This window comes from Apus apus, chromosome 6 (assembly GCF_020740795.1).
Source record: "Apus apus isolate bApuApu2 chromosome 6, bApuApu2.pri.cur, whole genome shotgun sequence".
In the NCBI taxonomy this organism is placed as follows: domain Eukaryota; kingdom Metazoa; phylum Chordata; class Aves; order Apodiformes; family Apodidae; genus Apus; species Apus apus.
In genome coordinates, this window is record NC_067287.1 from 16,502,084 (window position 1) to 16,527,049 (window position 24,966).

At 56.0% G+C, this 24,966-nt stretch overlaps 2 protein-coding genes across 7 annotated transcripts in view; both read left to right on the forward strand.

Annotated features, from left to right (window-relative positions):
• Positions 1 to 6: 6 nt before the first annotated feature.
• STK36 (serine/threonine kinase 36) lies at positions 7 to 13,960 on the forward strand. 4 transcript variants are annotated; one of them, XM_051622807.1, is made up of 27 exons: positions 7 to 90; positions 371 to 483; positions 1,326 to 1,466; positions 2,168 to 2,245; positions 2,649 to 2,779; positions 3,030 to 3,279; positions 3,676 to 3,769; positions 4,352 to 4,521; positions 4,736 to 4,935; positions 5,014 to 5,140; positions 5,220 to 5,363; positions 5,608 to 5,787; positions 6,013 to 6,110; positions 6,468 to 6,573; positions 7,003 to 7,144; positions 7,436 to 7,563; positions 8,162 to 8,266; positions 8,500 to 8,598; positions 8,812 to 8,906; positions 9,227 to 9,290; positions 9,494 to 9,604; positions 9,746 to 9,820; positions 10,260 to 10,416; positions 10,825 to 10,972; positions 11,194 to 11,353; positions 11,625 to 12,371; positions 12,464 to 13,960. In XM_051622807.1, the coding sequence occupies exons 2-27, from the start codon at positions 400 to 402 to the stop codon at positions 12,680 to 12,682; spliced, it is 4,053 nt and encodes a 1,350-aa protein (XP_051478767.1). In that variant the 5' UTR covers positions 7 to 90; positions 371 to 399; the 3' UTR covers positions 12,683 to 13,960. The 4 variants fall into 4 exon arrangements, with proteins under 4 accessions (XP_051478767.1, XP_051478769.1, XP_051478768.1 ...); XM_051622809.1 differs by having other exon boundaries at positions 11,625 to 12,311; XM_051622808.1 differs by having other exon boundaries at positions 6,016 to 6,110.
• The window catches only part of TTLL4 (tubulin tyrosine ligase like 4), a 26,491-nt gene continuing 14,492 nt past the window's right edge, over positions 12,968 to 24,966 (forward strand). For all 3 annotated transcript variants that reach the window (XM_051622811.1, XM_051622812.1, XM_051622813.1), the window contains exons 1-5: positions 12,968 to 13,005; positions 20,289 to 21,662; positions 22,337 to 22,449; positions 22,855 to 22,918; positions 24,622 to 24,746. In XM_051622811.1, the coding sequence (XP_051478771.1) occupies positions 20,311 to 21,662; positions 22,337 to 22,449; positions 22,855 to 22,918; positions 24,622 to 24,746 (1,654 nt within the window). In that variant the 5' untranslated portion in view covers positions 12,968 to 13,005; positions 20,289 to 20,310. The remainder of the gene's footprint in view (positions 13,006 to 20,288; positions 21,663 to 22,336; positions 22,450 to 22,854; positions 22,919 to 24,621; positions 24,747 to 24,966) is intronic.

A 24,966-nucleotide genomic window follows, 5' to 3' on the forward strand; every position in this document is an offset into this window, starting at 1 on the left:
GGGGCCGGGAGCGGCACCCCCGGGGGGATGCCCGGGGCCTCGCCCTGCGCTGGGGCCTCGTCCTGCCGTGGCGGAGCGGAGGTGGAGCCGGTGGGCAGGGGCAGAGCGCGGCGGTGACCCCCGGGCGACAAGCCGGGCCTGGGGAGCGGCCCTGGGTGGGACCCCGCGGGGAGGGGAGGCCACGGCCCTTGGGACTTGGGATGGCCGAGGGTGCAGCCCTGCCCTCTGGCGCTGCCCTGCCCTCTGGCGCTGCCCGTCTCCATCGCGGCTGGGGCTGGGGTCTGGTGCCCTATGGCAGCCGGTGGCGGAGGGCGAGAGGTGGGGAGAGAGGGCAGAGCGCTTCTGCTCATCCTCCCCTTTGCCTCGGCAGCTCGGCGGCCCCCGCCCCGAACAGCCGCCATGGAGAAGTACCACGTCCTGGAAGTGATCGGGGAAGGCTCTTTCGGGCGCGTGTACAAGGGGCGCCGGAAACACAGCGCCCAGGTGAGGAGAGAGGCAGCCGGAGAGAGGGCCGGGGTCCGTTCTGTGGTGCCGGGTACTCATCTCCGGTAGCTGTTGGGTTCCAGGGCCCTGTCAGGCCTTTGGGACTCGGCACTCGTTCGTTTTTCTGCTGACATTCCTGGGCAGCTCCTGCTGGCAAAGAGTCATTAAGGTGCGCGTGACCTGAGGAGGTCTCCAGTCCATTCCCTGCTCCAAGCAGGGCCAGCATGATGTGTGAACCTCGAGGACAAACACCCCACAGCCAGTGCTTGACTATAGTTGGGTGAATGGTTTTCCCTTGCATCCAGTTGAAGCTCGCCTGTTTCAATTTGTAACCCGTGTCATCCTCCCACATGCTTCAACCCCCTCATCATCCCAGTGGCCTCTGTTATACCCACTCCAGCCTATTGACACTTTTCTGGGCCAAAAACTGGCCACAGTATTGCCAACGTGGTCTTAAGAAGTTCCGAATAAGGGGTGGTAATCACTTTCCTCCAAATCCTGCCTGTCGATACAGCCCAGGGTGCTGCTAGTGCTCCTCACTGTCAGGGCCCACTGCTGCCTCATGAGAGCCTTGCTGTCCACCAGCATCTCTAGGTCCTGTCCTGTGTTTCTGGCAGTCAAAATTTTGTCTTCACTCACTGATGACATTGCTCTGAATGCCAATGTACTGTGAGTACCTCTATGAGCGTGCAGGGGCCTGATGGGGGGGCCCCAGTTCCAAGGGAGCCGGTGAATAAATGTCTTGTTGGGTGTACTCATGTGGAGTCCTGTTTGGGTTAAATGCAGCCTCTGCCAGGGTGGGCAGGAGCCTGGTCTGATCCCAGATTTGCCTTCTTTGAAAGGTGGTGGCCTTGAAGTTCATCCCCAAGGTGGGGCAGTCTGAGAAGGAGCTGAAGAACCTGCAGCGGGAAATTGAGATAATGAGAGGCCTCCATCACCCCAACATCGTCCAGATGCTTGACACCTTCGAGACTGACAAGGAGGTGAAGGGGACTACTCTGGGCAGATGCTTTTGCTTCACTGGGGCAGGGGAACAAGGGCTGGCTCTTGCTGTTGTAGGAACCTCTTTTTCAGTAGGTGCTGGTGACAACCTCCCAGGGCCTGGTCAGTGTTTTTCAGCGCCCTCCAGTATGTGCTGTGTGGGGAGCCAGCACCTATCTGGGCTGGGTGGGGTGCACTAGGTCATATGCAGAAGTGAAGGAGCTGGGCGGAGGGTGTGTGATGCAAGAGGAGAGAGGTTTGGGATCACAGGATGAGAGTGACTCTTCAGTGATTTAAAACTCTCATGGAGACAGTATGATAAGAAAGGATTGGAGACTGTGCTATGGGACATGGGGCCATGAAATGAAGTAGTTGGGCAGCAGATACAAAACAAGCTAAAGGAAGTGATTCTACCCTCTGGTCTTGGACGTACCATTCTGGACTTGTCCTGTCCTTTCCTCTTCCCTGGTTTCGACTGTCTGTCTGAGATATGGATGAGGCCTCCGCTAAGTGCCAGGCCCTTGCTGCAGTGCAGCCACAGGGCTCTCTCCCATCACAGGTCCCAGCCCAAGCTGATGGGCTGTGCATGATGATACCACATCTTCTCCCTCAGATTTCCTACCCTGCTCTGTCCTGGTCCCCAGCGCACGGCGGGGATGTGACTGGGGAGTTCCTGATCTCATCATGCTGCTTTTTCCTCCAGGTGGTGGTGGTGGCTGACTATGCAGAAGGAGAGCTCTTCCAGATCCTGGAGGATGATGGGAGTTTGCCTGAGGACCAGGTGACTGTCGTGGTTGTGGCCACTGCAGTGTTTGCTGCAAGATGGAGAGAACAGGATTTGTCTTCCTGTGGGCCAGGAGACATTAGGAGGGTGAAGATGCCTCTGGCACTTGACCTGGTAGAGCTTCTGAAGGGGCTTGAAAGGGGACCAAGTTACACTGGGAGACAGTGGGGCCCAGCAGGGACCTTGGTTTCCCTCTTTGAAGGACCTCAGCACCAGGCTGCTTCCTCAGCTATTGGCACACCCCAAGGAACTGCTGACCCACGGCTGGGGCTAGTCCCTGCCTCAAACAGTGCAAGGGCAGGAGTGGGGGCACTGGGGGAGCCAGGCTGTAAGGTACCCCATGGCTGTGCCAGCTGGTGGCACTATGGGACATAGAGTGAGGCTCCCGTGTCTCCCGCAGGTCCAGATCATAGCTGCCCAGCTGGTCTCTGCTCTCTATTACCTGCACTCCCACCGCATCCTGCACCGTGACATGAAGCCTCAGAACATCCTGCTGGGCAAAGACGGCGTTGTCAAGCTCTGTGACTTCGGGTGGGTGCTGGGGGCCACCTTAAGGGGGACACCTGGGCTTGGGGCAACCAAGGGGTGTCTTAGGTGCTGTAGAGAAGGAGGGGAGAGTGTGGAAGTGGACCTGGATTCTGCATATTTAGAGGCTGAGCAGGGATGGGGGGTGGATTTTGGACTCCAGAAGGAAGAGGTGGTGGTAAACTCATAGGATCTCCCTGGGAGCTGCAATGAGTGTTTTGTCCTGAACTGGCCATCTGTGCTTTGCTCTGAGCAGGTTTGCCCGGGCCATGAGCATCCACACCATGGTGCTGACCTCCATCAAGGGCACCCCACTGTACATGTCTCCTGAGCTGGTGAGGGAGCAACCATATGACCACAAGGCAGACCTGTGGTCCATGGGCTGCATCCTGTACGAGCTGTTTGTGGGCACCCCTCCCTTCTACAGCAGCAGCATCTTCCAGCTCATCAGACTCATCGTCAGGGAACCCATCAAATGGCCCGAGGCCATAAGCCCGGTCTTCAAGGTAAGGGAAAGGCCATGTCTGTGGGGTGAGATCTGTTAATGCAGGAGCAGCTTTGGCCTCGTCTGCTGCCCTGGTGGGTCACTCTTAGGTTTTGTGTCCCCCAACAGGGATTTTGGAATTCAGATAAGGGATGAGAACTAGCCCTCCTGGGAGGGGACTGTTGTCACTGCTGTCCATAAGCTGGGAAACTGGGGCTCACAGCAGAGGAGTCATTTACTGGGCTGGGAAGGGAAGTGTCTTCCCATTTGCCCTGAGCACTGGAGCCACTCCTTTCCCAGAGCCAGGCAGGGTGCCACGCCTTCAGGGTGCCCTCAGCGGGGGAGATGGTGGGTACACTCTGCTTGTTAGCGGGTGCTGAGCATCTCTTGGTGACTGTGGTGCTGTGCTGCCCTGTAGAGCTTCCTGCAGGGACTGCTAATGAAGGACCCCTGCCAGCGCCTGTCGTGGCCAGAGCTGCTCTCTCACCCCTTCATTGCTGGGCGGGTTACTGGTGAGTAGAGGCTCTTTTTCCAGTGCTTGCCAGGTCTGCTTCCTCCTACTACTGCCTGGAGGCTGGGAGGGCCACCCTACCCTTCTATTTTTACTACCCTGGTCTTTGCCTCCCTCCTCTCAGCTCTCCCCAAGCACTGTCCCCTAGCTTCTGCCACTGTTCTTTCTCTGGGTCTCCCAGGATTCTCCTGGGTTCTCAAAGCAAATCACTCTCCCTGTGTCCTGAACTGCTGCTGCTGCTCTGCGTGTCCAGAGGAGGACAACAAAAATGATCAGAGGGCTGGAGCACCTCTCTTATGAAGACAGGCTGAGGGAGTTTGGGTAGTCCAGCCTGAAGAAGAGAAGACTCTGGGGGGACCTTGTAGTGACCTTTCAATACCTGAAAAGGGCCTATAAGAAGGCTGGGGAAGACCTGTTCAATAGGGCCTGTAATGATAGGACAAGGGACAATGTGGCTCTGAGCAATCTGTTCCAGTGTGAGATGTCCCTGCTTATTGTAGGGGGGTTGGACTAGATGACCTTAAGAGGTCCCTTCCAACTCAAGACATTCTGTGATTCTGTGATTCTGCCCTTGCCTCCCTAGTGATTGATGACATAGAAGAGCATGGGATCCCAAACCCCTTCACCACCAAGCTGTCCCCAGAGCTGGAGGCCCTGAAGGAGCAGCAAGCCCATTCCATGGCCCCTAGGAGCGGTCAGTCCAAGATCCTGAGGAAGGCCCAGCAGAAGATGGTTGAAGAGACCCAGAAAAAGGTGGGGGAAAATGTGGGATTCCCCTGGCTGTGTCCCATAGTCAGGGCAAAGGAGGAGCACTGAAATGGGACCTGGGGGGGAAGACAGAAGGTGCATGGGTCAGGCTGGGGTGTCAGCCACACATGAGGCAGAATGTGAAGTCCTCAGGGTTGTGGAGTCCAGGGAACTCATCTGGCTGGGTAACCGTGCCCTGACCAAGCTTCTCTGCCAACAGGAGCAACTGAAGGCAAGTGATGCATCTATGAAGGACTCTGGCAAAGGATGCCCGGGGCGTAGACCCAGTGCAGCTCCAAGGAAGGCAGCCACTGGGGAGGGGGAGCCACCGTCTGCCTCCAACAAGAAGAACCCTGGTGTCCTGCAAGGGAAGAGCAGCACGGCAGACTGGGAGCTGGAGGAGCCTCCCCCCAGCCCATGGTGAGGGAGGGCTGGGACTGGGACAGGAGGAAGGGGGGAAGGCAGGGTCATTCACTGACCACACAGTTTCCTTGGCAGGGAGCACAGCATCAGTCAAGACTATGAGAGGGAGTTTCCTGGAGCAGAGGTCTCTCTGCAGCCTGGTGTGGGCAGGGCAGAGAGCTGGGACAGGTGCAGCTTCAAGACTGTGGACTTGGAGAGTGAGGTAAGAGGGTGCCTTGTGGCTAGTACAGAGACCCTTGGGCAGGCAGGGTGTGTGGCACCAGTCCTGTCTTTGTGGCTAGGATCTGGAGAGCCATGAGGAGTGGCAGTACCCGATCAAGGCCACTGAGCCCTCAGCCGTGCAGCTGGGCACACCACTGAGCCTCCTGAGGGACCCGGCCTTCCGGCACCATGTCCAGGCCCACCTGGCAGACTCTACTCAGCAGGTCAGTGATGGCTGGTCCAGGCAACTACAACTGGGGACATGGATGCAGCCTTCTTCCCCAAGATTGGGTTGGGAGCATCAGTCCAGCTGGCAAGAAGATCCACTGCTTCTTTAGGAGCCAGAGCTGTCTCATGCACTTAGCTTATCATCTGCTTCCCTGCTGTCCCCTGCCTGATTGGCTGCCCCATGGCTGATAGGCCAAAACTGCTGCTGATCATGATCTCTTCTGGATTCTCTGTGTCCAGGTCCTGGAAGGGATGCTGGAGGGAGGCTCTTGTCTCCATCTTGTGCTCCGTGTTGTGGACAGCCTCCTGGCTACCCGATGTGACTCTGAGCTGCCTGACCACTTCTGCCAAGAGCTTAATGTGCCTCTGTCTCCACTGTGTCTAGCTAAGCAGATCCTGGAGAGTGGTAGTGCCAAGCAGGTGAGTGTAGGACCCCAGAGAAATTTGGGCTTCTCCCAGCCCAACAGAATGCTGGTACAGAGGAGGCCCTGGTGTCCTGCAGGAGCTGGCTCACAGGGCCGGTGCATCTTCCAGGCACCCTTAAGAAAGGGGAGGTCCTGGCAGGGAAGGATCCTGCCACAACACAGTGGTGTTGGGATGTCCAGCAGACAATCCCCACTTGCTGTTTCTTTCTGTATCCTGCAGCAGCCCTGGTGTATCAGAGTGCTGACAGACCTCCTCATGGTGACCACAGTTTATTTCGACAGCGAGTGTAGCCTGGAGGAGAGTGGGCAAAAGGACAGGTAGGGACAACTCTCTATGCTCTGAGATCTCTTGTGGCCACTTTGGGGACCCAGCAGTAGGTGCGATGGTGTTCATACTCTGTGGCTGGAGCTGTCTCCATGGGGAAGCCTCATGGACTGAGGGCTTCAGTGCCGTATCAGTGTGCTCAGAGAGGAATGCTTTCCATGAGCAGGATCAATTAAGGGGAAGGCACAGCTGACTAGAGGCCAGTTGTGCTGCCTGCTGACAGCAGCTCACAGTGCTAGTGTGTGCTGCCTGCTCCATTAGCCAGGGCCACGTGGGCCTGGCTAGGTCCCTGTCCTTACAGCAAGGGACCATGTTTATCTGCTCTCCTCTGCCCCTGCTGCTTCCCCCAGCCTGCAGGCCTTTCAGGACAGTGCCAGCTGCTTCCTAGCCCGGCTGCTGGGGCTGCTGGCCGAGCCAGCCAACAGCAAGAAGAGACTCTGCCAGCAAAGCCTTCTGGTAAGGGTGCCCCTGTCTCTCTCCTCCCTGCCCTCTTCCCCAGGGACAGAAGCTGTGGGGCTGGGGGTGTGTCAGGGGAAGTGCAGGCTGACGACTCTGCTCCCAGCTGTGCGGTCTGCTGCGTTCTAGTCAGGACAGGCTGTCTCACTTGCTGTGGTTTTGGAAGGAGATCACATTCAGAAAGGAGCTTTCTGAGGGGCCATCTTCCCTGGCCATGCCTCCATGTCTATCCTTCTCTCAGCTAGCATGCAGCCACATGTGGCTCCCACACAGTTACCTGGCTGGAGAGGGGACACTTGGTAGTCCCTGAAGCTCCAGCACAAATCCTTCTGCCATCTCTGCTGTCCTGCCACAGCGTCATCCCCCATCATCCTTCTCTCTCCTCCCACTCTTAGTCTGCAATGATGGCAACCCCTGTGTCTCCCCCAGTGCTTCAATCTGCTCTGTGAAAGCCTGGATGTGATGTGCCCTTCCATCTCTGCCTCCTTCTATGGCAGCCTGCGAGAGAAGCATCAGCCCCTGCTGAACAGACTCCTTCAGGAATCCATATCTGAGCAGCCTGCTCTGCAAGGTAGCAGTGGTGGCAGCTTGTCACCTTCTCCTGGGCTTTTCTCTCTCCCTCCTGCTCTTGGCCTCCCTTGGAGCACCGACTGCCATTGCAGTGCTGTTGGCCAGAGGAAGTGACTGAACCTTGTCTGCCAAAACCACTGCTAACCAAGGCTCTCCTTTTCTCTCCCTCAATCTCAGATGTATTCTCATGTCACAAGCCTGACTTTTCCTCTCTTGGCCTCCAACCCCATCCTGCTGCCCCTCAGCATCCCTCTCCCTTAGCACATGTCTCCCAAGCTCTGTCCCTGTGCAGGTGCAGTGATGGAGGCCAACTCATCCCATGAGCAGAGCCCACATGTGGCAGACATCTTCATGGCTGCATTGGCTGCTGCCTGCAGCATCCCCCTGGAGAGGAATGGCTGTCGGGAAGCCAAGCAGCAGGTCAGGCCATCTGTAGGGTGTGGAGGTGTGGTCCCTGCAGGGGCAGCAGTCCTTTCAGTAAGAATCTCTTTGTCAGCAGCAGAATGGAGGGCTGGGGTCCTTTGGCTTCGGGGGCTGCAGGGCTGGCATTTGCAACCTGCTCCCTCCCAGCCAACAGCTGAGTTTCAGGAGTCTAAGGACTCATAAGTCAATTATGAGACTCACACTTAGAATTAGAACTGTGGGATGGGCCAAGTAAAGAACTAGGCAGTGTAGAGAAAACATGAAGAATTCTTACAGGGCAGTGATATGAACTGTAGGAAATCTGAACTTGAATGAACAATTAATAAGAGGGAAAACAAAACTACAGATTTACGTTTGATCCTGTAACTCAACTCTGAGTCAACAAGGAGGGAAGCAGAGGAGGAATCTCACCTTGCTCATCTGAGCTCTGGGATGGTGCATCAAAGCCATGCTGGGTCATGGCAGATGGGCATCCCTTCATGACTGCGGGCAACATGTAAGAAGCAGATGCCTTCTTTCATTAATTTATTGCTAGCACTAAACTCCTTAAGTCTGTGCAGTGCTTCAGATGTGCAAAACAGGCTGATTTCTGCAGGTCGCTCAGGAGGTAGCTGAAAAGCTTATGGAGGGAGAGAGCCAGAAGCTTGGGAGACTGTTGGGGAGACTAGAGCACCCAAGCTGCTCCTTGAATGTGCTGAAGGTAATGGTCCCATCCATTTATCTGGCTGCACCCAGAAATGCCTGGATGTCAAGTCTGGGGTTAGGAGCATGGGGAACGGGGAACTGTGGCCTCAGCCCTCAATGACTCCCATCTCCCTGGTGTCAGTTGTTGAATAATGAGCCATGGTAGCCATGGGATGTGACTGGGCTGGGCCTGGTCACTGTGTCCCTGTCCCCAGGGGCTGGTATGCATCTCTCCCCTTTGTCTTGCAGATCCTTTACGCTGGCTGCCATGCCAGCCTGAGCCTGTGCCAGCACCTGGGAAGGAGCCAACGACTGTGGGATTCCCTCCTGCAGCTCTTGAAGGGCAAGGTAGGGCAGACCACAGCCTCAGTGGTGGGGTAGAAGTGTGAGCAAGCAGAACACATTCCTCTGAGTGCTGCTCAGACCAAGCTGGGGAGCATGTGGGGAGAAGAGTTTGAGGGAGCTTAGTCTGGAGAGTGCAGTTCTCCTACAGGGCCCAGGAACATGCCCTCCTCCCCTCCCAGCCTTGCTGTCCCCCTGTAACTCCTGCTCCCTTGGCAGGTCCCCATGGCAGAGGTGGCCCAGGGGGCAGCCTGTGAGGCCTCTCTGTACCTACTGGCCCTGCTCAGCCTGCAGCTCCAGGCCCCCCCTCCCAGGTAAGCACCTGCTTTCACTCATGGGTGGGAATGGAATGTGCACTGCCCTGAATGGTCCTTTGTCCCACTCCCTGCCCAGAGCTGGGCTCCTGCTCTCACTGATCCCTCCGATCCAGACACACCAGCAGAGTGCTGAGCAGTGTGGGTGGGTGCTGAGGATGAGGTGAGGACCCAGTGTGGACAAGGAGGTGCTGTGAACCAAGGCTCAGTCCTCTTGCAAGGTGGCTGCTTCCCAGCCCTGGGGATACTTGGATGCTGCTGCTCTGTGGGATGTGAAGGTGTGGGAACACTGTGCCTCTCTTCTGGTCCCTGTGTTTCAGGCTTGAGGAGGTGGTTACACTGGCTGTGGATCTCATCATCCAGTCTCCTCTCATCTCCCTTGTGGTAAGTCTGCCCACCCTGCCAGAGCTGCCACTGAGAGCCCTGCAGAGCCCCACATCCCATTTGGGTCTTACTGTTGCTTACTCAGGGTGGGATGGGGACAGGCACAGCCTGGCTGTCCCTGCCCTGGGCCAAGGGATGAAGAGTCAGTGCTGAGCAGGCAGATGGGGAAGCCCCAAAGGTGCTGAGTGCTCCCTGTCCCACAGGGTGCTGCAGCATTCCTCCTGGCACAGCTAAATCAGCACAGGGTGGCCTTGGAGCTCACAGCAGAAGAGATCATACCAGTGGTGACAAATACTCTGACAGCATCTGCTGAGGTATGGAATGGGGACAGAGGAGCAGGGAAGCCATGCAGTCATCCCTTTGTGGAGGTGTGCAAAGATGGGCTCAGAAGGGTGCAGGTGTGGTGCTGCTGCCCTCAGATGCAGCTCCAGCCTCTCCACCACTCTCTCTTACAGCTGCAGCTTCCCCCGCCAATGGGTGCTGGTCTCTACGATGGGCTCTTTTTCCTTCTACTGAAGCTCCTTGCCCAGGTACCAGTCTGCCCATCTCCCTTTTTCCTGGTCCTGCTGAAAGATCTGGGAGCAAAAAGACCTCAATGTGGATTGGTAATGGAGGCTGAGGCAAACCAGGGAGCTGAGCAGCTTTGGCTGAGCTGTACAGTCATGTAGTCATGTAGTCATGACAGTCACCTGTGTTGTCTGTGGAGCTCTGGAAGGTTAGCAGGAGAGTGGTGGGCAGGAAAGGGTGATCCACTGGCTCACTGGAGTGAGAGAAGGCAGATGCCTTGGGACTGGCACCGTCAGTGGGTGCAGCAGGACTGCCAGCTGCCTGGCTCCCTCTGCTCCCCTGGTCCATGTCTGTCCAGCCCTGACCTTCCCAGGATCATGGAGCTGTCAGAGCCATGTACAAAAATCCTGGGGAGCCATGGGGGACCATGAAGCCCTCTAACATCTGCCTTCCCACCTCTAGGAGGATGTGATCATGGAGCAGGGTTTTGCTGCCTCGGAGCTGTGGAGTGTGATGTGGCATCGTGGTGCTGCAGTGCTTCGTGCAGGCAGTGACCAGGCAGCGCTGGAGGGAGGCCCTGTGGTGGCAGAGCCAGACTGGAACCTCCTCTCCCCTCGTGGTAGGTGCTGCAGGACAGCAGGGCACGTGCCCTGCACCCTGCTCCATATCCTGCTCTCACTTGCCTACATCTGTCCCTGTCAGCACCTGGTCCTTGAGGCCAGATGGGCTCAGGGGGCTTTTCTTGAGGATGGCAGTTGTCCTCTGGGAGAGAGGGCTGGGCTGGCCTCTGCTGTGCCCAGTCAGCAGCAGCTCAGCTGAGCTGGCTGTGGAGGAACAAGAAAACGTGTCTCTGCTGCAGGGGTCACCCTGGCAGATGTGACCACCATGGGTGGAGACTGGCCTGGTCTTGAGCAGGGAAGCACAGAAGCAACCTTGGAGCAGCCTTGAGGCAGTACAGACAAACAGAAAAGAGGAGACTTTTCAGCCTTCCCTAGCTTTGCCACTCTGCTGTGCTGTTTCCCTGCAGGCACCCTGTTCTTCCTCAGCCTGGCCCTCTTTGTCTTCACTCATGAGTCCCACTGGTGCCTGCCTCAGCTCATCCAGCCCCAAGGTGTCCTCATGGTGACGCTGAAGAGGCTGCTGTCCCCTGGCTTCCTGGCATGCCTGGCACAGACGTGAGTTGTGGGGAGGGCTGAAGTGGGCAAAGCTCAGCTGGTGAATGGGGAGGGCTTGGACACAAGCACACAGAGGGCTGAGAAGTTCCTGACCTGGCACTTGCAGGGCACAGCTCACCTGCAGAGCCTCTCATTAGTGCCTGGTGTGGAGAACATCCTCTGCCTCTTGCTCTGATGTTTTTCTGATCACCTTTGTATTAAGCTCTCTCTAATGAACACAGGCAAGCTGGAGAGGATGGCGACCCTAAGCTCGTCCCAGCTGTGGTGATCCAGACCTGCCAGCTCCTCTGTTCCCTTTTTGCCCTGGATGTGGATGGAGACACCTTAGCATTGGTCATGGAGGCAGTGAGAGGTGCCCAGATCCCTTCCCAGCTGCTGCAGGTACGTACCATCTTGGCCCTGTGTTTCTCTTCTCACCCATACTGTGGAAACACCTCCCCACATTGCAGCCCCTGGTGCGTTGCACCATTTCCCACTGTGCTGGCAGTTTCTGCCCACACAGGGACATCACTTCAGTGCCACGCAGCCCTCAAAGCAGCTTGGCCAGCAGCTGAGCTCTGCACTGACCTGCTGGCAGCCTTCACCCGCTGCTTGACTCGTCCCATACGTGAGGACACCTCACTCAGCACTGCTCTGTCTCCTTTCTCCTTAGGTCTGCTCTTGCCATCTGCCCCTCTCGTGCACCGAGCTCCCCATGAGCCTCTTGTACCGCTTTGTGGTGTCTGACGAGCAGGTCATAGACCAAATGGTGAGGGAAGCTGCTGCCTCGGAGCACATCATTGCCTTCTTGACGTCTGCCTTGTTTTCAGACCTCCCCAGACTCACAAGTGACCTCCTGTCTCTCTTGGCCCATGTGGCCCGGGCCAGTCCGGAACACTTGCCCTTTCTCCAGAGGATCCTGAGGGGCTCGGATGGGGCCAACCAGCCACTGACCTGTCTGCTGGGTCACTGCCAACACCCAATCCGGGCCAAAACCTGCACCCTGTTGGGCAACATGCTCCGGTACAGCCACGGCTTTCCCCAGGCGCTGCAGAGCCAGCCTGGCTTGCTGGAGAGCCTGCTGGGGTGCCTGGAGGACCAGGAGGAGAGCGTGCGCCGGGCAGCCAGCTTCGCAGTGGCCAACGCAGCCTACCGCAAGTCCTTCCCCGCTGGGACCCTGGGCGGGGCCGTGCCCCGGCTGGTGCGGCTGCTGCGTGACTCGCAGGCCAGGACATGCTGCAACGCAGCCATGGCCCTGGGCAACCTGGGCTGGTGCTCAGCGGAGCTGGGACACCTGCTGATGGAGAGCAAGGCTCCCCATGTCCTGCTGGAGATGGCCTGCCGGGACCCCCGGGAGAGTGTGCGTGAGGGAGCTCTCGTCGCGTTGCAGGCCCTGAGCCAGCACCCTGGGATACGGCAGGTACCGCACGGGGACCTCGGCTCCTCTGTGGGACCTGACGGTGCTGCGGGGACAAGGCTGGTGGGTGACTCGGGTCCGTCTCTGCTCCGCAGGTCCTGCTGTCCCTCGGCGCCACGGAGAAGCTGGCTGCACTGGCCGGCAGCAGTGACTCGCAGCCCGCTGCTGGTGGCAGCTCCCGGCCGCTTTCTGCCCGGCACCGCGAGAAGCTCCTGCGCCTCCTCGCACCTCTGCAGAGCACCGGCGGGAGCGGCGATGGAACGCACCCCGGCTCCCCCGCTCGCGGCAAGTCGGCCGCCCCGCCCCGGCGCTGAGGACTGACGCCGGACTTTGTCCTTTCCCGTTCCTGGAAAAGTGCCTGTAGACCTCAAGAAAACCCCTGTTTCTGGGCGGCCCCCCAGCGCCCCGGGGCTTGCCCCCCCCGCCCCGCCCCGCCCCGGGGCAGCCCCCGGGCACCGCCGCCCCGGCTGTGCTTCCGCCGGGCCGGCAGGCGGCGCTGCGCGGCCCGTGCCGCCCGCTGGCGCGGGGGCCGCCGGGAGCTGTAGTTAGGAGGCGGCCCCGCCCTGGTCTCCATAGTAACGGCGGGCGGCGGCGGCGGCGCGCGGAGCGGCGGGGCCCGCGGGAGCCGAGCTGGGCGGTGAGTACGGGAGGGGCGGGCCCGCTGTGCCTCCCTGCCGGGGAGCGGGGCCCTTCGTGGGGGGTGCGTGTCTTCCCGCTTGTCCGCGCCTTCCCGGCTGTCCTCCCCAGAGTCCCCCCGGGCCGTGGGGCCCTCGCTCCCCCCCGCTGCCTCCCCGTCCCCGCCTCGCCGGGCCCCCCGGCCTCCCCTGCCCCGCCGCCTTGCTCCCAGCACCCGCCCGGCCTGTGTCCGGGCCCCGAGGGGGCGCATTTCCCAAGCCCAGGCCTCCCCGCCTTGGCCCGACTCTGCCTCCCCCGGGGCCTCGCCGCCCCGGGCCCCGGCCCTGGGGCCGCACGGGGGTGCAGCGCGGCGGGACGCGCGGGGGCCGGGTCCCGACCGCCGCTCCCGGGGCGGAACCGGGCGTCTCGGTGCGGCCCTTGGCCTCCAAGACTTTTACTTGAAGACGTGAGACCCACAGCGTGTTTCCCGGGCGAGCGGCAGGGAGGGTGAGGAGCTGGCTCCTTAGCGAGCCTGTCCAGCGGCACTTGGAGCTGCAGTCAGGATGGCGCTGGGGCAGACCAGCTGTTAATCCTTCTGCTGGGGTCTTGGTCTGGCTGCTCTGGTGTTGCTAAAAAGGAGCTGATGGGTCTGAACGGTGAAGCTGCGAGAAGAGTTGAGTCAGGCCTGAAGTGTTTCCTGAATATCCCCAGGGTCCAGGCTGGGAATGAGGGGCACGGGAGTGGGGAAGCCCTGTAGCGCTGTGCCAGCCTGCTGCCTCCCTGCCTGGCCAGGCGGTGGGTATTTCATGGGCAGCAGAGTTCAGCCCCACAGGTCCACATCAAAACCCTCCCTCTGTGACTCCTGTGGTGTGGCTTTTCTTTCTTACTGCTGCATGCTCCCCACTGAACATGCACATGAGGGTCTGGTGGTTCCTAGCCAGTCTGGGGGAATAAACAGCGAGTTGTTGTTGGTCTGATTACAGTTTTATCTAATAATTTTTTTCCTTGATTCTTAGCGGTTGTACACAGCAGATGGTGGCACTTGTCTGCCCTTGCATTGCTCTCTTGCTGCAATCCTTAAGTTTTGTATTAAACAAATTATTTTAGATCAGCCCCTGCTGCTCTTCTGTCACATCTGGGGCCCTTTGCTGCATAGCAGGGATCACGTTGTGAGGAGGACACTGGCAGAGCCAAATGCTGCTGTCCCCAGATAATGACTCCTGCATGGAGATGTCGTGTCACCAATCCAGGCCATGGGCTTTGGCTGCTGTATGGGCCTGGCTGGTTGCCGTTCCTTGGCATTTCCTGAGTTTATCCTGTGCAGCAAGTCTGGGAGTATCTGGTGCCTTCTTCCCAACCTGAATCTCAGTTTCTGCTCCACTCCAAGCTCCTAGAAACCACTGTATGAAGTGAGGTGGTTTCCTCCAGAGGGATCTTTCCTACCCCAGTCAAGACATGGAATGACCCTCGTCACATACTGAAGGACAGACCTGGGAGGTTTTTTTTCAGATATTTTTCAGGAAAAAAAGTATCAAGAAAAGAGAACAAATAAATGATGTAATAGAATCATAGAATGGCTTGGAAGGGACCTTAAAGATCATCTAATTCCAACTCCCTTGCCCGTGGGCGGGGACACCTCCCACTAGACCAGGTTGCTCAAAGTCCCATCCAACCTGGCCTTAAACACTTCCAGGGAGGGGGCATCCACAGCTCCTCTGGGCAACCTGTTTCAGTGTCTTGCCACCCTCACAGTAAAGGATTTTTTCCTAATATCTAGTCTAAATCTATCCTCTTTTCGGCTTAAAACCTTTCCCCCTTGTCCTATCAATACAAACCCTTGTAAAAAGTCCCTCTCCAGCTTTACTGTGGCCCTTCAGGTACTGGAAAGCTGCTATAAGGTCTCCCTAGAGCCTTCTCCAGGCTGAAAAACCCATCTCTCTCAGACTGTGTTTTGAACTAATTGAGCAGTTATTGTCTCCTTGCTACGTATTGATATTTTATTCTTGTTCCACTCATCCCAAGTCTTCCACCTTTATTTCTATGCCAAAGGCTGAGAGGCCAGGCTGCCTAAAACCAGACTGATCTGTGCTGACCACCTGTCAGTTCCCATGCTGGTGGCCAAGCTCTCCCTAGGTCTTACTGGATAATTCTGTACCTTTTCTCTAATTGTGAAGCTCAGTTGAGAATGTTACCCCTTCAGTTTGCTGTCTCTTGGATCTGCAGAAGGGTGCTCTAGACCTCCTCACTGAAAGACTATAAGCTGGCCACTTTTAACCCAGGCTTGTTTCCCTACTCTAGTGTATGCTGCAGTACAGCTGGTCCTGTGTCTCAGGTGATGAGAAAGTACAAATTAGGGATGGGAGTGAGGGCAGTGACGTTCTAGCTTCACTGCTGGGGAAATACAGAGCTGTGCAGTCTGCTGCGGCTGTCTGCAGGTCCCCTTCAGTGGCCTGGGGACTCTGGGAAGAAAAGGCAGTATCTTTCAGTAGCGATGAGTCCCCATGCCCTTCCACAAGGCCCCCTGTACTCTGGTCACAGCCAGGTCAGCCCAGCCAGGGTGAGAACAGAGCCAGCCCTTTATTTCAGAGCTCCCCAGTGTGCTGTCTCCATGTCTTCTCAGCTGCAGCCCTGGATTTTCTGCCTAACTGTGCTGCAGGCCATCACCTCATCCAGGACTGTGCTCTGGTGTCCTGAGAGAGGAGATCAAGTCCCCTGTGAGCTGGAATGTGTGTGCCTTCAGTTCCCAGCCCATGTATCCATGGAGGAAGGCATCTGCTGTGATGCAGAGTGAGGTAGTGCCTGGATCCAGCTCTCCTGCGGCTTGGTCCAGTGCCCTGCTGCCCATAGAGTCTGCCTCTCTTCCCACCACCTTGGGAATGGGAGTGTACTCTGGAGCTGCTCTACTTCTCTTGCACAGCAGTGCTCTGCTTAGTTAAAGGATAATTTTGGAGAGCCACGCACTTCTGATGCCTTCTCTGTTCAGAGTGGAGTTCAGTGCCGCAGCCATTGAACTGAAATGTCTAGCCCTGGTGCAAATGCCAGACACAAATGTAATCCTGGGATGCAGGTGGAATTTGCTGACACATCCCCACAGTGGGTGGTTTCTCTCTGATGTTGATTCTTGACCTGAGTGACCGAGAAAAAACTTGGTCTTCTGATCAGGAGAGAAACTGGTCATCGTGTGGTGCCTCTGTGTTTGCACCCAGAGGTGGTTCTGCAGGATGGTGCTGGAGCTCCCATGTAACTGCAAGGCAAAGCAGCATGCCAGGCTGTTGGTCCCTGTGCCACTGGCATTTCTGTGGTGACTGAGCTGTCTCTCAGCTGTCTTGTCCTCATGGATTTCTTATGGTCAGCAGGACCCTCTGCTTGAACTTGTGAGTGGCCTGGGGTGCTGCTTTGTCTCAGAGTGTGACTGCACTTGAGGCCACTTTCTTCCTGGAGCTGGTGTAGGTGAGGGTTGTTCCTGCGCTGTTGAAACACGAGTGTACTTAGCTACCAGGTGTAAGAGCAGCTTTAGGCACTCTCAGTCTGTTGGTTTCAGATCAATACACACAATCTTGTTGAAAGCTTTTTAGTTTTTTTGAAGGGGTACAAATCTTATTTTGAAATTTATATTGGTTTTCAAATCTGTTTATTTTGCGTTGTTAGCTCACTTGTGCAAGCTTTAATCAAAAGCCCCAGAGCTGCAAGTGAGGAACTTGGTGTGAACTCAGGTTTTGTTTAGAAAAAGTTGTTATCATTTCTAGTCATAAAAAATGGAAATTGTACCCTGCAGTGACACAAAAAACAATAGCAAATCACAGTTGTCTGATTTCCCCCTCGCTCTTGTGACTTTGGGCTGCATGAGGCTGACAGCACATTATCAGGTCAGCTTGCAGCTCATACATTTGCAAGCTCTTGTTATTTTGAGTGTGTCACCACAGCTGCGTTTAAAATAACCTCCCCAGCCAAACTCATGTGATGGAGGGATGATGTGCACACCCAGGCTCTTACGGTCCTGTCCATTCCTGTTAGAAACAGGTCCGCGAGGAGCTGCCGTCAGAGCAGCAGATGCCGCAGGGAGCCTGGGGCTGGACAAGGGGACTCCCACTGATGCCTAGTGGGGTGCACACTGGCTGGGGTGTGTGGTGGCCCCTGCGCACCTGGGATGTGACATTCATGAAGGCTGTGGCAGCACTCCAGCTGACGTCCTGAAGCGTGTGAGCAGGCTGTGCAATAATAAAAGGTGCTAGGGAAATCATTGTGAGTGCAGCTGTACCGTCACTCCAACAGTGACAACTTTGGCCTCTATATTGTATGTCAATAAGTCCAAGCCAAAATCCATTAATTACTAGTAATGATGTTTGGGTTTGACTTCCAGCCTGGCGAGTTCACCCTGGGCTTTTCCCAGCTCATGTTTCTACAATAAAATTTCCAAGTGTAGTTTTATTGCTGTTGTGAGCAGCAGAGTGGACTCCTGCTCCTTTGCTGTAGGGTTGGCAGAACTAGAGATTGCATCAGGCTGTGACCTTGCTTCACCCCAAAACTCTTGAGTTAAGTGTAAGGGGGAAACTTTGCTGCCTGGTGACCACCAGAGGTTTACCTTGGGGCAGGTGCTGTGGTTTGTGCCCAGAGCCACAGGCATGTGGCAGTTGCTGTGCTGTTGTGCCCACAGCCTGACATGAAGGTGCCTCCATCTCTGCCAGTGCTCCTGGATGTTCAGTAGCTGCTTTGCCAAGCTGTCCTGGCAGCAAGGGCAGCAGCTGGTTTGCAGGCAGGCAGAGGTGGCTGTGCTGGCACGCAGGAGGTGTGATAGGAGTGTGGATGGGGGGAAGGACAGTGACAGGTGGGGGGAATGCTCCCAGTCTGGGTACATCCTGACCTGCCCCATCTGGGGGCCTGTTTGTACTTTCATCTTCCCGGCCCCAACCTCAAAGCTCCTGTGTCTTCAGAGGGAAACAGCAGTGGTTACTAGCTGTTGGTGGCACAGTCCTCACCTGGAAGCTGTATGAAAGGCCCTTCTGCTTCCTGCTGCAGCTGCTGCTTCCAGTGCTGTTCTGGCTCCACTGCAAAACCACTCTGGGGAGGGGCAAGCTCCACTCGTTCTCTCTCTGCTACTGTGGGGCTGGGGACCAGCCCTGGCCAAGCAGGCAGTGTTGGCTGAGGCCAAGCCATGGCCAGACCTCCACCCTGGCTGCTGTGGCTGTTGGTGGTACCCTGGTGCCTGTGCTGGTCACATCTGTGCTGCTGTTGTCACTTACTCCAGAGCAGGGTCACGCAGGGCTTCTGCTGGCATACTCACGCCTGTGTCTGAGCTGGCTGGAGGATTTGTGTCGCTTGTTACAGCTTCATTAGGCCAAGTCACTTTTATTTTTATAGCAGGATGATCCAGTGTTGGCTGTAAAGCCGGGTGGAGACGAGGCGCAGGTGGCTTTCCCTGCGAGCTGGTGTTGCAAGGTCATTCACAGCCGGGTGAGAGCGCAGGCGGTGACCAAGCTGGCAGCGCAGGCGGTGATACTGCCGTGACAGTCCCCTCTAGGCAGGAACCGTGGGGAGACTTTAATTCACCTCCTTATATTTTTATTTCGCTTTTTCACATCTATGTTTGCTGCTGTGCTAGGGTCGCTTCATGGTTCGAGCTGGCAGGTGCCCTGGGTGCCTCTGGGGGTGCTGCGGGAGGACGCTGAGCTGCCCTTGCCTTTCTACCCGGGGGAAACTTGAGCCGGGCAGGCAGTGGCATCTGAGCCGCAGCCTCTTCGCTCTGTGCTAATTGCTGTGAATGTCACAACACGGCTGGGTTTTGCTGCTGGGTGCGAATCGGGTAGTGAGGTACAGTGCATGGGATTCCCGTCCCTGGAGCTTGGGGCCCCTCTGGGCTGCAGCTCCCAGAGGCACACAGCTGCCCCATCCTCATCGGGAGGGCTCTGCATGGCTGTATAAGCACTAACAAGCAGTGCAGCCATGGGCATGGAGTGGACCTGACTCCTTCCATGCTTCCTTGCAGAGCATGGCAGGGCAACAGGTCTCCTTGAGGACATATAGCTCCTATAGAATCCTGCATGGAATGTTCTCACCACGTGTAGCCTCTGGTTGGAATGCTGCTGACCTGATGCATTTGGGAGACTGGGGTCTGATTCACAGGTTGAGTGTGTGAATCTCTGTCATGGTCAGAGCGACCAATGGGTCTCTCAGCTACAGTTTAGCCACTGAAGCCAAGGCTTGATTTTCAGATGACAAATGAGTGTGTATGTATAGTGCAAAAGAAACTAAGAGGGTGGTGGTTGGTGCTCTGCTTATGCTTATTTTTATACCTCTTTTTTTTTTTTTTTTTTTAAACACACAAGCTAATGCAAACTGGAAGGAGGAAGAGCAAGCCAGCCAGCCAACCAGCCTGCCTGGAATACGAATTCCTATCATGGCTGTATCCAGGGGCCCTCCAGGCATGTGTTAAAGCAAGACAAATACCTGGCACATGGTTTATTTTCTCTTTCCCTTCTCCCCAGGCAAGAGGATCTTACAGGCATGATGCAATAGTTAATTTTAGAAGGATTCAGGACACCTATGCAGCTCTGTGGTCTGCCCGTTGCTTCTTGCAAGAGACTTTTCTGTAGGACTGCAATGGGGAGGAATGTGTGTGCACAGTACTACCAGTCTCTACTGGAAACTGAGGTGCTGATGTTAGAAGAGCTCTGCATTTGCTCCTTGCTGCCTTCTCAGTCCTGAGTTCTTTAGGATGCCCTCATCCCTTGCTGAGCTTCTCCATGGGGTTACAAAAGTGAGAAACATGTTCCTTTAAAAAGCAAGGGCTGAGGTTCTTGCCTAGTTGTGTGACCTTGGGAGCTGAAGCTTTAAGGAGCGGGGATGAGAAAACTAAGTAGATGTTTTGGGGCTTGCAGTGGAGTTGAGAGAGCTGGTGGTGGAGCACATGGTGCAATTTGGAGATGAAGATGTGTGGGAGTGGACTCCAGCTGCTGTGCTGGGACTGAGGCAGGCGGACAGGCAGCCCCCCTTGCAGCTGGGGCTGCTGTCCCGCGGCCCTGGTGGGCAGCCAGGCACCCCTCTGCATTTGCAGGGTGCAAGCTATCCTGCAGGTGGCACTTTTCCCAGGGCTCTCTTTAAGGTGTCCTTTGCATCCTCTGATTTCTTGAGAGGCACCAGCTCTTCCTTTGACTTGGTCTTAGGAGACTCTTGGGGAGCTCAGCAGATGGAGATGTGGTTTTTCATCCTACCAGGAAAGCAGCTCACCCTGCTCCCCTCCTGGAGCACTGGGCTGGCTGCTTTGCCCTGCTGGGGTAACAGCACTTTCATGCTGTTGTCTTGTTTCAGGCCAGCAAGGATGCTGCTCTAGATGACTGACTTGCTTGGCCCTCATGTGCTATGGCTCCACATGGCCTCTGTAGGACCAGAACACGCTGATCTGCGCCCCAAACTGGAGAAAAACATCAGGCTCAAGTCAGACACCCTTTTGGCAGGCAGACCTCCACCACTCCAGGCCTGGCACCTCACTCAGCAGCAGGCGAAACCCATCTGGAATTTAGAGAAGAAGTATGTGAGTGCTTTCCAGAGACACAGCTTGCTGCCCTCAGGGATCCCCCTGCAGCAATCCTGCTTCTTGTGTGCACCATCACTATGCCATGCGCACCCTGGTGAAGACATCCTCTCGAGCCTGCCCTTGGTCCAGCCCTGCCCAGACCCGTGTGGGAGCACTCTTCTTCACCAGCAATCCTGCCTTAGGCCAAAGTCCTGTGGGTTTCCTTTCCGAAGCCCTCAGGATGCTAGCTCTTCCCCAGGAAATGTGATGTCCTCCCCACTGATGGAGTCCAGCCAGCTGCCTGCGGTGGCAGAGGAGCACTCTGGGACTGGGGTCGAAGGCTCTGCCCTCAGCTCAGGTCAGCAGGCTTCCAGCTCCAATAGACCAGTGCTCAGTAATGACTCCTTCCTACTGCCAAGCAGTGCTAAAGTGCCTTTGCTGCAGTCACTGGAGATCAAGAAGGTGAAAAGCACCCAAGACTTCCCTGCTGCCTCATGGCCACACTCTGGGAAAGATGGAGGCAGCACCCACATTGGCCTGGCCAATGGAGCAATGAAAAACACTGACATTGTGCTGGAGCAAACTGCAGCTGCATCCTCGAGCCTCGTGCCCAGCAGTTCGATCCTCAGGAAGGACCAGTCCTCACAGAAGGACTCTGAGAGGAGAGGGCACAGCTTAAGAGAGGAGGAGCAGCAGGTCAGCCTCACAAAGACTGTGCAGCAGCTAGACAGACAGACTGACACACACAACAGCTTTGGACATGGAGTGAAAAGCTCCGGCCTTACAAGCGGGGGCCGGCTGTCCAACTGCGACAGCAGGTGGGGGCAGCATGTCATAACACAGCTCACCCAGGAGGAAACCATTGCCCCTCTGAACCCAGAGCCGTGTAGCCATCACCTTAAGGGTAACTCGAGCCTTGCAGGCGCCGATGGTGCCACCTCTGGCACTAAGTGTGTCAGTGCCCATCTCTTGGCCTCACGTGCTGGCTCTGCTGACCACAGCACTGATGGCCAGCTTGGGAGCATGCTGGGCCTATGTGACAGGGACAGGGTGGCAAGAGCAGAGCCTCCGCGCCTCACTGCTGTCTCTGAAGTGGCAGCTCAGATGTCCGCCATCCAATTAGAGAAAGAGGAAAAATGGGCCTCGCCTGTGCTCCTGGAAAAGCTTGAGTAAGTAAAGCCAGGAGGAGGAGGGAGGCTGGGATGGGCTGGGGTGGCCATTGCATCTGGATGTGTTGGGAGCAGCTGCCCTGGGCTCTATGTGGCCATAAGGATAACCATGGGCTGTGTCCCTGAGCAAAACCCACCTGCTGCATTCTGGTATTAGGGAAGCCTTCCTGCCACACCCAGCTTGACACAGGCAGTCAGAGTGGCTCCAAGCCCTCCCACCTTCTCCTTCAGCCATAGCCTGGAGTTGCTGTGTGGCATTTGTATCTCGCTTCCCACACAGTCATGGGGCCCTGCTTCTGTGGCGAGCTCTGCTTGTATGCTGGGTGAAGCCTGCTGTCAGGTGGGGGCCTGCAGGATTTTCCTAGACAGAGACAGAAGTTTCTAAAGGAATATGGAGCTGATGCAGGACAGGGAGGGCACAAGGACATGAAGCTCCCACTCTCCTGTTGGGAGAGGTTGTCCTTATGCCTCTTTCTTTCTGGCTGCTCTGGAAAATGTTCTCTTTCAGGATGTTCTGGGGCCTCTGCATCTTGCTAGCTTGGTATCCATATTGTACATCAGCACTGGGGAGGGTAGTCCTGTCACTCCTCTGCCCTTGTTATCTCATGCTTCCTCATGGGCTTCCAGGCCATGGAAAGCAAATGCCACTCCTGATTTGCTGTCCTTTGTCCCAGTGTCACTGCTGAGCAGTTGCTGCTGGAGCTGAGCCATCCCCAGGATGAAGTGGAGGAAGAACTTCCTGATGGCCTGGATGACAGCTGCAGTCAGGAGGAGGACGATGAGGACAGTGAGTACTGGTTCTTGGGAAGGGCTGTGCCTTTCCTTCAAGGTGGAGAGTGTGGAACAGTCTGGGAGTCAGGGGTGAGCACAGCTGCTCTCCTGCCTTGCGTTCATGCTATCATTTCAGGATGACCTAGAGATTGTGGTGAACCCAAAAGGGATGTAGCGGCAAGGGAGAACTGCATGGGTTCCTCTGGGGAGCTGACTGGTGTTCTCCACTGTCCTGCTCAAAAATGTAGCCATCTCCTCTCTGTACAGGACTGTCAGTTTCACTCTCTCCCATGCCTTTTATGTCACTCATTAGTAGCAAAACCCAGGATCCAGGGATTTGGGGCAGCTGGGAAGGGTCTGTGCTCTGGAGCATTTGTTTTCTCCCCACGAAGATAAAACTTGAGTCTGTCCCCTCCTGCAGGTGACTCGGAAGGTTCCCCTGTCTCTGGCATGTCATCCAGTGGCTCGGTGGCTCTTGTATCCAGGTTAGTAGCTGTAAATAGTGCATTGCACTTGGCATCTTTGTCCAAACTTGTCCCCTCCCTGGTGGCAGAGGAGAACTGTAGTGTGTGGAGGAATGGAGTGAAGGTAGCAACAGGCTTTCCAACCAAAATGAGCTTCTTTGCTACCCTGCAGACCAAAGATACCCCTCTTGCTACAGACAGCAGCCTGCAGAGTGCTGAGGGTGCATCCACCACAGCAAAATGGGCCTTAATTTCACTGCCACTGCCAGATTCTGGTTTAGGTCTGCTGGATTAAATCGTGCTCTTGCAGTGTGATTGCCTTGCAGATGAAGCAGAGCGGAGGCACCCTGGGCCACAGACTGTGAAAGCTCCTTTGGGGCCTTGTGTTTCAGCACTGCACCTTAGAAACATGTCCCTGGAGCCTGGGTTTTTCTTTTGGAAGGCTTCTGTGGGGAGGATTGGTCTGCCTGTGGTCATCTTGAGCCCTGCCTCTGTGACTCCTGGCAGACCTTTGTGGGACCTGTTCTGGCCCATCCAGCAATGGGAGCTGATCCTTGCAGCTGTCCTGCCCCTTGCACCAGGGCTGCCTCGGGCTTTGCTGTCTGCCTGACAGTTTGCTGCTTTCCATCATGCCATAACTCAACTGGGGGACAGGGAACACTTCCCTCAAGCAAGTGTTGAACCTCGGGGTGCTGCAGGGCTCTGAGTGTACACACGTGGTTGTGAAAGTCCTGCAGAGGTAGCATAAACTGGACCAGCAGCTGATTCTGGCAGGATGTGGCTGGTCGGGCTCTCGGGGCGGGTGAGAGGAAGCCAACGGGCCAGTGCTTCCTGCGGTGGGGAGGGAAGGATGTTTGCCACCTCTCCTTGCAGGCTGTGTGCTGAGCTGGCCTTGAAGCCTTTGCAGCAGGCTACTGCCTTCCCTCTGTTGTGAGCAAAACTGGTTTTGTGCAGGAATGTTAATAAATAGAATTCATTGCCAATTAACAAACTTTTAGTAACAGATTCTGGTATTGGTAAAAAAAAAATAATAAAAGGACTTAGGGAAAACACCTCTTCTTCCCTCATCCTGGTCTCTAACCCCCTTGCTACAGGCTGCACTCAGTCCCTTCAGCGAGGCTAGGGGTGGCCTGGGAGAATGGGGTCAGTGTGTTTGTTGTGTTTTCTTCTGCTGTTTGTTCCTTAGTGGATTGCTGTGGTGTGGCTTCTTCCACTGACTGCAGTGACTTATATTTGAATATATGTTCATGATAAACTCTACTTTTAGTGTCATCATAACCTTTATAGATTATTATGCTATGAATTCTACCCTTCCTCCCAAGTATTAGGGATTGCTGTGGTAAGAAGGTGCATATATAGTCAGGAAAACCACAGTATTCTTCCCTGCAATACATCAAAACCAAGAGCGTTACAACAGCTGAATCATATATGCTTTACAACCTCCACCCCTTGTTCCTGTGGATTAGGTTATAGGGTGTGTTATACAACAAACTCCACCCCTTGCCCTGGCAAAACACAAAACCCATGGGGGTTACAACACTTGTCATGTGCATTTGTTGAAGCTCACCCTGTCCTTGCTGCAGACTGGTTTACTGACCTTGGTGCCCATTGCTTGCACTGCATTGGGATGATGCAAATTCCCGGTACCAGAATCAAGGCTTCCGCCTTCCTCCCTGTGCTACTTTTCACTGTTAGCCAACTGCCTCCTGCTTCATCTCTCCTAGGAACTACATTGAGTGCCTGGCCCAGCCTGCTGAGGCTCAAGAGAAAGAGCTCAAACCAGCTCTTGTCTGCAGTTTATTCCCTAATGTGCCTCCAACTATCTACTTCAGTACTCGGGATGAGACAGGTGAGCTGGGCAGGGTGAGAGCAGCCAGCCTGTTATTAGCCAGCAGCAGTGCCAGCCCAGCCAGGAGCTGGTTGGCAGCAGCTCCCCTTCACCCTCCCTGTGATGACACCGAGCACCGCTGTGAGATCCAAAGGGCAGGATTAAAGTGATGGCTGCTCCTGGAGTGGGAGTCATACTGCCACCAGATGTTCCAGCATCCTGGATCTCCCCCAGCTGTGGA